The sequence below is a fragment of the Hylobates moloch genome, unplaced genomic scaffold, assembly GCF_009828535.3.
Source record: "Hylobates moloch isolate HMO894 unplaced genomic scaffold, HMol_V3 SCAFFOLD_12, whole genome shotgun sequence".
In the NCBI taxonomy this organism is placed as follows: Eukaryota; Metazoa; Chordata; class Mammalia; order Primates; family Hylobatidae; genus Hylobates; species Hylobates moloch.
In genome coordinates, this window is record NW_026652287.1 from 20,533,411 (window position 1) to 20,545,566 (window position 12,156).

General features: G+C 48.4%; 1 protein-coding gene across 8 annotated transcripts in view; it reads left to right on the top strand.

Annotated features, from left to right (window-relative positions):
• The first annotated feature begins 10,861 nt into the window (after positions 1–10,861).
• Positions 10,862–12,156, top strand: part of HECTD4 (HECT domain E3 ubiquitin protein ligase 4) — a 226,734-nt gene continuing 225,439 nt past the window's right edge. For all 8 annotated transcript variants that reach the window (XR_009209060.1, XM_032168628.2, XM_058425552.1 and 5 more), the window contains exon 1: positions 10,862–11,038. Coding sequence is in view for 7 of the 8 variants with exons in the window: in XM_032168628.2 (XP_032024519.1) it covers positions 10,862–11,038 (177 nt within the window). In the remaining variant the exon portion in view is untranslated. The remainder of the gene's footprint in view (positions 11,039–12,156) is intronic.

Genomic DNA, 12,156 nt, shown 5'->3' on the forward strand with positions numbered 1-12,156 from the left:
GTGTACACATGGACATAGAAAGTAGAATGATAGATATTGGAGACTTGGAAGGATGAGGGGGTGTTGGGGGTGGATGATGAGAAATTACTTAAGGGATACAATGTATATTATTTGGATGACAGATACCCTAAAAGCCCTGACTTGACCACTTCTCATGTAACATAATTGAATTTCTACCCCATATATATATACAAATGTCCAACAAGTATATGAAAAAAGACATATATATATGTCTTTATATACACACACACACACACACACACACACACACATGTCTTTATATATCTATGTTTTTATATATATATAAAAATGGGCACTGGCCTGAGATGACATGAAGCAGGTGACAAGTGGGAGTATACAATGCAAATTATTTTTTGTTTTGTTTTTGTTTGATTTTTTTTTTTTTTTTGAGACTGAGCCTCATTCTGTCGGCCAGGCTGGAGTGCAGTGGCACGATCTCCGCTCACTGCAACCTCCACCTCCTGGGTTGGAGTGATTCTAGTGCCTCAGCCTCCTGAGCAGCTGGGATTACAGGGGTCTGCCACCATGCCCGGCTAATTTTTGTATTTTTTTTTAGTATAGGCGGGGTTTCATCATGTTGGCCAGGCTGATCTCAAACTCCTGGCCTAAGTGATCTGCCCACCTCAGCCTCCCAAAGTGCTGGGATTACAGGTGCGAGGCACCACGCTCTGCCATTTTTGTTTTTATTGAAATGAAAGGAAGCAAATTACACTTGGAAGAGGGCCAAGTTGGCAACTTGAGAGATCCAAATGCCGCAAACTGTTAAACAACATAATGGTTTAATGTTTGAACTCATTCAGCACTAAAATTCTTGACTAAGCAGCTACAGTGTTTCAAGCACCATGGCAGGCACCAGGGACTAAGTGATTAACCACAAAAATCTCTGGCTGACAGTAACAAGCATGTATTTCACCCCTTCCAGGTCTGCAGGGTGGCTCTGCTTCAAGGCTGAGATCTGCCTGTCCACATGTCTCATTCGGGGACCAGCAGCTCCCAGAGACAAACTGGGCGAACACATTTAACCTTTGCTGGCATAACATCTGCTACAATTCCACTGGCCAAAGCATGACACATGTCCAAGCCCAACCTCAATGGGGCAGGGAAATATACCTCACTTGCTCTGGTGTGAAGTTTGGAAACGCCATTGTATTTGTTTCCTAGGCTGTGGTAACAGGAACCACAAACTGGGTGGCTTAAGACAACAGAAATCTGGCTGGGCATGATGGTGCACATCTGTAGTCCCAGCTACTCCGAGGCTGAGGCAGGAGGATCCCTTGAGTCCAGGAGTTCAAGGTTGCAGTGAGCTATGATCGCACCACTGCACTCCAGCCTGCGCAATAGAGTGAGAGTCCATCTCTAGAAAATAATAATTTTTTGAAGTTTTGGATTTTGGAGCCTTTTGAATTTTGGATTCTTGGATTAGGGGTGCTCAACCTGTATTTCATAAATTTTTTGTGTTGCTGTCAAAGCTACATAATTATCCTTTCCGATAGATATACATTTTTTTTTTTTTTTGAGACGGAGTCTCACTCTGTCACCCAGGCCAGAGTGCAGTATGCAGTGGCACAGTCTCAGCTCACTGCAACCTCTACCCCCTGGGTTCAAGCAATTCTCCTGCCTCAGCCTCCCGAGTAGCTGGGATTATAGGCGCCTGCCACCACACCTGGTTAATTTTTGTGTTTTTAGTAGAGATGGGGTTTCACCATGTTGGTCAGGCTGGTCTCGAACTCCTGACCTCAGATGATCCACCCGCCTCAGCCTTTCAATGTGCTGGGATTACAGGTGTGAGCCACCGTGCCTGGCTTTTTTTTTTTTTTTTTTTTCCTGAGACGGAGTCTTGCTCTGTCACCCAGGCTGGGCTCCAGTGACACGATCTTGGCTCACTGCAACCTCCGCCTTCCGGGTTCAAGCAATTCTCCTGCCTCAGCCTCCCAAGTAGCTGGGATTACAAACGTGCGCCACCACACCCAGCTAATTTTTGTATTTTTAGTAGAAACGAGGTTTCACCATGTTGGCCAGGCTGGTCTTCAACTCCTTACCTCAAGTAATCTACCCGCCTCAGCCTCCCAAAGTGCTGGGATTACAGGCATGAGCCACCACGGCCAGCCTATTTTATTTTAAAATGTAAATCTTTTTAAAATATATATATATTTTATTATACTTTAAGTTCTAGGGTACATGTGCACAACGTGCAGGTTTGTTACATATGCATGCATGTGCCATGTTGGTGTGCTGCACCCATTAACTCATCATTTACATTAGGTATATCTCCTAATGCTATCCCTCCCCCCTCCCCCCCACCCACCCCACAACAGGCCCTGGTGTGTGATGTTCCCCTTCCTGTGTCCAAGTGTTCTCATTGTTCAATTCCCACCTATGAGTGAGAACATGTGGTGTTTGGTTTTTGGTCCTTGCAATAGTTTTCTGAGAATGATGGTTTCCAGCTTCATCCATGTCCCTACAAAGGACATGAACTCATCATTTTTTATGGCTGCATAGTATTCCATGGTGTATATGTGCCACATTTTCTTAATCCAGTCTATCATTGATGGGCATTTGGGTTGGTTCCAAGTCTTTGCTACTGTGAATAGTGCCGCAATAAACATACGTGTGCATGTGTCTTTATAGCAGCATGACTTATAATCCTTTGGGTATATACCCAGTAATGGGATGGCTGGGTCAAATGGTATTTCTAGTTCGAGATCCCTGAGGAATCGCCACACTGACTTCCACAATGGTTGAACTAGTTTACAGTCCCACCAACAGTGTAAAAGTGTTCCTCTTTCTTCACATCCTCTCCAGCACCTGTTGTTTCCTGACTTTTTAATGATCACCATTCTAACTGGTGTGAGATGGCATCTCATTGTGGGTTTGATTTGCATTTCTCTGATGGCCAGTGATGATAAGCATTTTTTCATGTGTCTGTTGGCTGCATAAATGTCTTCTTTTGAGAATTGTCTGTTCATATCCTTCGCCCACTTTTTGATGGGGTTGTTTTTTTCTTGTAAATTTGTTTGAGTTCTTTGTAGATTCTGGATATTAGCCCTTTGTCAGATGAGTAGATTGCAAAAATTTTCTCCCATTCGGTAGGTTGCCTGTTCACTCTGATGGTAGTTTCTTTTGCTGTGCAGAAGCTCTGTAGTTTAATTAGATCCCATGAAATGTAAATCATTATAAATGAATAGTCTCATGACTTTAACTGTTTTTCTTTCCAATTCTTGGTTCTCTGCCCTTCTTCCTCACACCTGTTTCTTCCCTAATACTTCCTGTCTCAGGGAATCATAGCTCCGTTTCTGTTATGGGCTGAACTGTGTCCCTTTGAAAATTTACGTGATGAAGCCCTAACCCTCAGTACCTCAGGATGTAATGTTATTTGGAGACAGGGTCTTCAGAGAGAGAATCAAGTTAAAATGAAGTCCTTAAGGGGGGGCCCCAATCCAATATGACTAATGTTCTTGTAAAAAGAGAAAATTTGGGCCAGGTGTGGTGACTCATGCTCGTAATCCCAGCACTTTAGGAGGTCAAGGCAGGAGGACTGCTTGAGTCCAGCAGTTGTAGGCAAGCCTGGGCAACATAGCAAGACCCCACCTTTACAAAAAAAAATTAGCCAGGTGTGGTGGCACATGCCTGTAGTCCCGGCTACTAGGGAGACAGAAGAGGGAGGTTCACTTGAGCCTAGCAGGCTGAGACTGCAGCAAGCCATGATGACGCCACTGCACTCCAGCAACAAAGTGAGACCTTGTCTCAAAAAAAAAAAAGAGAGAGAGAGACGAAAAAATTTGGACACAGACACACACCAAGGGACGATAATATACAGAGACATAGGGAGACTATGGTCATCTACAAGCCAAGGAGAGAGGTCTGGAATAGATTCTTCTTTCAAACCTCTCAGAAGGGCCAAGTGTGGTGGCTCACACCTGTAATCCTATCACTTTGGGAGGCAGAGGTGGGCAGATTGCTTGAGCTCAGGAGTTCGAGACCAGCCTGAACAACATGGCGAAACCCTGTCTCTACAAAAAAATACAAAAATTAGCCAGGTGTGGTGGTGCATGCCCATGGTCCCAGCTACTCAGAAGGCTGAGGCGGGACGATCACTTGAGCCTGGGAGGCAGAAGTTGCAGTGAGTTGAGATCGCACCACTGCACTCCAGCCTGGGCAACAGACTGAGACCCTGTCTCAAACAAACAAAGAAACAAACAAAAAATCCTCAGAAGGAACCAACCTTGCTTACTTATGAAGGTAGATGCCACCACTATCATCCCAGAAAACTGGGAAACAGGTAGGTGGAATTACTTCCTCATGGTAACATGCGAAAGATCTGGGACCAAATCCAAGCAGTCCGTGATTCAAACACCACACTGCGTTGCATGTAAGTGATTTTTTTGGTGAATAGTACTACTGAAGTTTCCCCCACCATCCTCACATTCATTAACTCATACATAGCAGTTACTAGCTTTAAACTCGACATCCTCCAGGAACCTCACCCCCAGACTAGGTGCCCGGACTTCTCATCCCCGTTGGAATGATTCCTTCCAAGTAGCCTCCCTGTCTTTCATGAGAGAGGGAAGCTGCCAGTCTCCTTGGGAACTCGATCCTCAAACCTAACTCTGCCTGGCACAGAGTAGGCATTTAATGAATACTGAAGGAACAAAAATGTACAGTGTTTGCTTTTCCTTGAGTGAAAACTCTGCAATAATATCTTTTGTCCACTTTTCCTTTGTGCTAACAACTTTTTTATTTTTATTTTTTGAGATGGACTCATTAGGTCGCCCAGGCTGGAGTGCAGTGGCGTAATCTTGGCTCGCTGCAACATTCATCTCCCAGGTTCAAGTGATTCTCATGCCTCAGCCTCCTGGTAACTGGGTAACTGGGATTACAGGTGTGCACCACCACACCTGGCTAATTTTGTAATTTTAGTAGAGATGGGGTTTTGTCATGTTGGCCAGGCTGGTCTCGAACTCCTGACTTCAGGTGATCTGCCCACCTCAGCTTCTCAAAGTGCTGGGATTACAGGCATGAGCCACAACTTTTTGTTTCTTTTCTTTTTTTTTGATGGAGTCTCGCTCTGTTGCCCACGCTGGAGTGCAGTGATGCGATCTCAGCTCACTGCAAGCTCCGCCTCCCGGGTTCACGCCATTCTCCTGCCTCAGCCTCCCAAGTAGCTGGGACTACAGGCGCCCACCACCACGCCTGGCTAATTTTTTGTATTTTTAGTAGAGACGGGGTTTTACCGTGTTAGCCAGGATGGTCTTGATCTCATGACCTTGTGATCCACCCTCCTCGGCCTCCCAAAGTGCTGGGATTACAGGCATGAGCCACCACACCCAGCCACAACTTTTTCTTAATCTAATTTTTTTGCAGGAGATGAATGTTGGCAAATTTCCAAGTCAGAACTAGAAATCCCAGTGCAGCAAGGCCTATGAGGCACACAAGGTGGCGATGGAGGACATAGCATCTTTCAGAGCTCCCTGCTGCTGATCTTTTCAAATGAGAAAGGCATTTAATGCTGCTTCATCTTTTGGCTTTTCATCAATGTGGAGGCCCGTCCTTTAGTTTTAGCAATTTAGTGGTGCTCCAAGGAGAATTTCCCCCTCCTCGTTTTCAAATATCTCTTTCATCTGATTTCTTTTCCCTGTTACCGCATAGATCCACCCATGAGCCAAAATAATCTTCTTTGAAATAAAAATATGAACAGGGCCTACCAGAACACTTGGAAAAAAGATTTTGAGTAGGTGTGTGTGTTTCCTCTTTGAGACTGTAATTAGTAAGATGGAAATAATCAATCTCCCCCATAGGTTCTGTGTGTGTGTGTGTGTGTGTGTGTGTGTGTGTGTGTGTGTGTATTTTTTCCTCGGTGTTTTGAAAGGCCTTAAAAATTAACATGGCTGCCTCATCTAAAACCACTTTTAAGCTCGAATAAAGTTTATCAAGGACCACTTATCTTCACACCACACTCACATATTTTTGGACCCAGGAAGGATTACAAAGTCATTTTAGACAGTCAGCTGGTATAGAAAAGCCAGCAGAAGGGAGAGATATTGCAAAATCCCAGAGGGGCCCCAGCTTGAGCCAGGGCTAGCGAGTATCACGTCAGCAGCTGGGGCAGAAGGGAGATGATCTCCATCAACAAGCCTACTGCTCCCTCTTGGGGAGATGCCTCCCAGGAGTAACTGAGGTCCAACCTGGTCATAGCTATTCTTCCTATTTTCCTCATATTTCTTCTCTGCTTCTAACTTAGGGTTGCCCAGCCAACACTTTCCCTTGCTCCTTTTCCCATCCTGATCCCCCATTCTTGAATAGAAGAGTAGAAATGACGATTCCAAAGAAAGGAAGTCATAAGCCATAAATCTTTCCTTCCTATAAATGAATGTCTTGTGTGTGTACATGCGTGTTGTCAAGACTAGATACAGATTCTCTGCCTCGTAGCTTCCAACCTAAAGTTCTTTTGACCAGGCATTTTCTTTGTCTTGCTGATCCGTTCTAGAAATCCCTACTAAATGGTCTTCTTTCCGGAGGGGGTTCTATAAATATTAATTCATCAGCTGCCTCATCATGGTGCAGTGGCAGCCATGCAGTCCTATGACTAATTAATTACTGTTGCTAAAATATTAAATGACTATTCATTATGCAGTCTAAAGACTTTAAGCCCTAGATCTGTGCTGTTTTCATCACTTAGGTGGAAGGACAAGAGTTCCTGGGCACCTTGACTGCTGATCTTAAAATATCATTAAAAGTAGAAGAAATTAGACTAAGTACAGAAGAAATTTTATCTGAACTATTTAAGATGGTTAGAGTCCTGAATCTAAGCATTTAAAAATTGTGATGGGCTGGTCATAGTGGCTCATGCCTGTAATCCCAGTGCTTTGGGGAGGCCAAGGTGTGAAGATCACGTGAGGCTAGGAGTTGGAGATCAGCCTAGGCAACACAGGCAGAGCCTATCTCTACAAAATTTTTTTTTTTAAATGAAAAAATACCAGCCTGGCCAACATGGTGAAACCCCATCTCTACTAAACGTACAAAAGTTAGCTGGGTTTGGTGGTGGGTACCTGTAATGCCAGCTACTCGGGAGGCTGAACCAGGGGAATCACTTGAACCCGGGAGGTGGAGGTTGCAGTGAGCCAAGATCTAGCCATTGCACTCCAGCCTGTGTGACAGAGTGAAACTCCATCTCAAAATAAATAAATAAAATAAAATAAAATAGGCCGGGCGTGGTGGCTCACACCTGTATTCCCAGCACTTTGGGAGGCCAAGGTGGGTGGATCACCTGAGGTCAGGACTTTGAGACCAGCCTGACCAACATGGTGAAACCCCGCCTCTACTAAAAATACAAAATTGGCCAGGCGTGGTGGTGCATGCCTGTAATCCCAGCTACTCAGGAGGCTGAGGCAGGAGAATCACTTGAACCCAGGAGGTGGAGGTTGCAGTGAGCTAAGATTGCGCTACTGCACTCCAGCCTGGGTGACAGAGCAAGACTCTGTCTCAAAAAATAATAATAATAATAATAGAGACAGGGTCTCTCTCTGTCACCCAGGCTAGAGTGCAGTGACACAACCATAGCTCATTGCAGCTTCAACCTCCTGGGCTCAAGCAATCCTCCCACCTCAGCCTTCTAAGTAGCTAGGACTACAGCCGCACATCACCATGCCCAGCTAATTTTGTTTGTTTATTTATTTATTTATTTAGAGACAGCGTTTCACTCTTGTTGCCCAGGCTGGAATGCAATGGCGCGATCTCGGCTCACCGCAACCTCCGCCTCCTGGGTTCAAGTGATTCTCCTGCCTCAGCCTCCTGAGTAGCTGGGACTACAGGTGCACGCCACCACACCTGGCTAATTTTTATATATTTTTTAGTAGAGAAAGGGTTTCGCCATGTTGGCCACGCTGCTCTCGAACTCCTGACCTCAGGTGATCTGCCCGCCTCAGCCTCCCAAAATGCTGGGATTACAGGCGCGAGCGACCACATCTGGCCTATATGTATTTTTCATTGTGATAGATAGTTGTCATTAGGTTTGGAAAAGGGAATGAAGGGCCGGGCGCCGTGGCTCACACCTGTAATCCCAGTGCTTTGGGAGGCCGAAGCGGGTAGATCACGAGGTCAGGAGTTCGAGACCAGCCTGACCAACATGGTAAAACCCCGTCTCTACTAAAAATACAAAAATTAGCCAGGCATGGTGGCGCACGCCTGTAATCCCAGCTACTCGGGAGGCTGAGGCAGGAGAATCACTTGAAACCAGGAGGCAGAGGTTGCAGTGAGTCAAGAGGTTGCAGTGAGCCAAGATCACGCCATTGCACTCCAGCCTGGGCAACAGAGCAAGACTCTGTCTCAAAAAAAAAAAAAAAAAGGAATGGAGTTTTCTTACAGCCAAAATAAGGAAGCTGAAGTTGTAAAATCAGACAGACCTGGGTTTACATCTGAGCTTTGATGTTTACTGGCTTTGTGACATTGAGCAAAGTATCTAACTGAGTCTTCGCTTCCCAGCTGAAAGTAGGAATAATAATACTCCCCCTCTCAGACATTTGGGAGCATTTGATGAAATGGCCATTCCATTACACTTGCCTGTTTTGTTTCCATGGTTCTGATCAACTCTGAACTGCTGGATTTATTGTTCTCTTCTTCCTCCTCTTCCTCTTCTTTTCTCCTTTTTTGAGACAGGGTCTTACTCTGTTGCCCAGGCTGGAGTGCAGTGGCATAATCTTAGCTGAATCACTGCAACTTCTGCCTTCTGGGCTCAAGCGATCTTCCTGCCTCAGCCTCCTGAGTAGCTGGGACTACAGGTGTGCACCACCACGCCTGGCTAATTTTTGTATTTTTTGTAGTGACAGGGTTTTGTCATGTTGCCCAAGGGGGTCTCGAGCTTCTGGGCTCAAGAGATGTGCCAGCCTTGGCCTCCCAAAGTGCTGGGATTACAGGCGTGAGCCACTGTGCCCGGCCATAATACTCCATCTTATGGATATATCATATTTTAGTTAACCAGCCCCATATTATTGGACATCTACATTGATAATAGTTTTTCCTTTTGTAAATAATATTGAGCTACACAACCCTGTATATCCATCCTTGACTACGAGTCTGATTATTTCCTTCAGACAACTTCCTCAAAGTTGAATTGCTGGATCAAAGGGTATGCACCTTAATGTTCTCCTGTTATTATTATTGTTATTATTATTATTATTATTATTTTTGAGATGGAGTCTTGCTCTGTTGCCCAGGCTGGAGTGCAGTGGCATGATCTCGGCTCACTGCAGCCTCTGCCTCCTGGGTTCCAGTGATTCTCCTGCCTCAGCCTTCTGAGTATCTGGGACTACAGGCATGTGCAACCATTCCTGGCTAATTTATGTATTTTTTTAAGTAGAGACAGGATTTCATCATATTGACCGGGCTGGTCTCGAACTCCTGACCTCAGGTGATCTGCCCACCTTGGCCTCCCAAAGTGCTGAGATTACAGGAGTGAGCCACTGCGCCCGGCGTGTTTTATTATTTTTTAAGTGATAAAAATATACAAGTAATAGAGAACAATCTCATCTCAGTAGTTCCAGACCAGCCCCACACTCCCATGGCAACCCACCTTAAACATCTGGTGTGTATTTGCTCACGCATTTTTCTTTATACATATAGTTTTCCTTTCTTGCTTTTATAAAATGGCACTGGTAGGCATATATATATTTTTGGTGGGGAGGGAGGAATGGGGTTTCCCTCTGTCACCCGGGCTGGAGTGCAGTGGCAAGATAATAGCTCACTGCAGCCTCCACCTCCTGAGTTCAAGAGATCCTCTTGCCTCAGCCTCCCGAGTAGCTGGACTACAGACGCTTGCCACCCTGCCCCGCTAATTTTTATTTTTTGTAGACATGGGGTCTCCCTATGTTGCCCAGGCTGGCCTCAAACTCCTGGGCTCAAGCAATCCTTCTGCCTTGCCCTCCCAAAGTGCTGGGATTACAGGTGTGAGCCGCTGCACCCGGCCTAGTGAGCATATTTTTAAGGTGTATGTCAATTAGTGTGGAACACTGATGGAATGAACATAGCAATAATTAGAATTGCCACTCATGGAGCACATATTAAGTGTTGGGCATTGGGCATCAAGCATTGTTGACAGACGCTTTATTTTCACCAGGTTTTGAGTGCTTACTGGGTACTAGACTTTTCAGTAAATATTAATCACCTACTATGTGATTCTACCAAGTGCTTATGAACAAGTGTGCAGCGCCTATTCTGCGCCAGCCTTTTGCTTGCATCTCATTTAAAGGTGAAAACAAGGAGTGATCTCTATGCTTTGCCCAGGATGGGGGCGCGGGCCCGAGCAAGGGGTGCACACCTGAGTAGGGACAGGACGGGGGAGGCGGCGTCCTCTTCCCTGGCGCGCTGCAGAGCCAGGGCTACCCTGAGTGGCCGGGGGAGAAGGGGCCGGCGGAGGTCAGGCCGAGGGCAAGCTGCAGCGAAGGGCGAGGCGGAGATCCAGGCCACCCGGGTGGCCTGGTCCGCGGAGCGGTGGGCGGGGCGGCGGGCGGGGCCTGTATTGTCCACTCCGCGGGGCATGCCGGGAGCCCCGCCCCCAACATGGCGTCTCACTGACAGTTGGCTGCCTAGCGGCAGAGGCGGATCCTGCTCTTGAGGGCGGCGGCAGCGGCGGCGGCGGCGGCGGCGGCGGGGCCGGGGTCTCCCGGGCCGGGGTCGAGGGGGATGGCGACTCGGACGGCCTAGGGCGGAGCTGCACGGGCGAGGCAGCAAGCGGGGCGCCGCTGGCGGGCGCAGCGGCCGCTGCCATGGACTGGTGATCGCGGCGGCTCCTGCTCCGTTTCCCCTGGCCGGGCGTCTGCTCCTCAGCGCCAAGCCCTTAGCCGGGGCCATGGGCTCGTCGGCGGCCGCGGCAGCGGCGGCGGCAGCGGCCGCTGACTCGGCGCAGTGGCTCTCGGTGAAGGAGGAGACCATCTTCCTGCACGACGGGCTGATCCGGGTCACCGACCTGGCCGAGCTGCCCAGCGAGATCCTCGGGGCCCCAGAGGCCGCAGACACCGACCTGGAGGTGAGCGAGGCGGCCCCCGGCCACCGCCATTGGACTGGCCCACTCGCCTGGCGCCCCTGGGTCGGGCCCCCTCTTCGCCCCAGCCGCGGCCTCGCCTCCCGGGGGCTGCCGGGGCAGGTGTGTGTGGGCGCGGGGCGGGCAGGTGGGGGCCGCGGCCGCAGGTCTGCAGACCGCCCGCCCCGCTCTCCCTCCCTCCCTCGCTCCTCGGGGCCTGGCGCCCGCAGGGGATTTCATTTGTGGTTTTCTTTTGAGCGTTCCGACACCCGGCATTTTATTAGACTAGCGCCCGGCTGGGCCTTCATGCCCCGGAGGAGCCGCCGCCACCAGCCGGGCCCTCCCTCCCCTCCCCCACGGGCCCCCTGGACCCACTTCCAGGGCACACCCAGGTTGCTTAGCTTTGGGAACATTTTGATTTTCACGCTGTGCGCCCTCCCACCCTTTTCTTCCCTAGTTCTGTGTTTTTTTTTTTTTTTCCAGGAGAGGGTAGTGGCAGCTGCGGGTCCGCGATGGGCAATCCAACAACTTCTCTGTGTTGTGTCTCGGATGGATTGACACGGGGCCTTTGTGAGGGAAGCGGGCGATGTGGACAGCGAGAGGGATGCTCCAGCGGCCCTCCATGCACTCTCGGGGAAGGGTCACTGGCGCGTTAGGCCGCAGGGCCTTTTTGTGTGCCCGGGGGTCGCCGAGCATCCCGGGTTCAGAGCCGTGGCAGGTGCAACAGCAGATCTCATTAGTTGAGCTGCTTGGCCTTGGTGACAGAAGGGAACCAAATATGCCTGGTTGGTGGGAACTTTCCATCGACTTCACTTGGGTTCGTGTTTGCCTAGAGGTGGGAATACCGGCAGTATCGTTTCATGGAGGCCAGCGGATGCTGACACTGCTCCCCCTCCACTTTGTGGGATGACATTTTGATGTGTAGGTAGTATGGGGTGTCATCAAATTTTTACTGCCGTTAAGGAGAGCTTTCTGGGGTAGGGCGCAGAGAGGATGGCCTATCTTCTGGCTATAAACGGAATGCGAGGGATCTTTTGTGTTTTGCGGTTTTGCGTGCCGTTTGGCTTTACGCACAACGAACATTTATAGAAATGAATTAAAAGCCATTACTGTGTGTTTCTGGA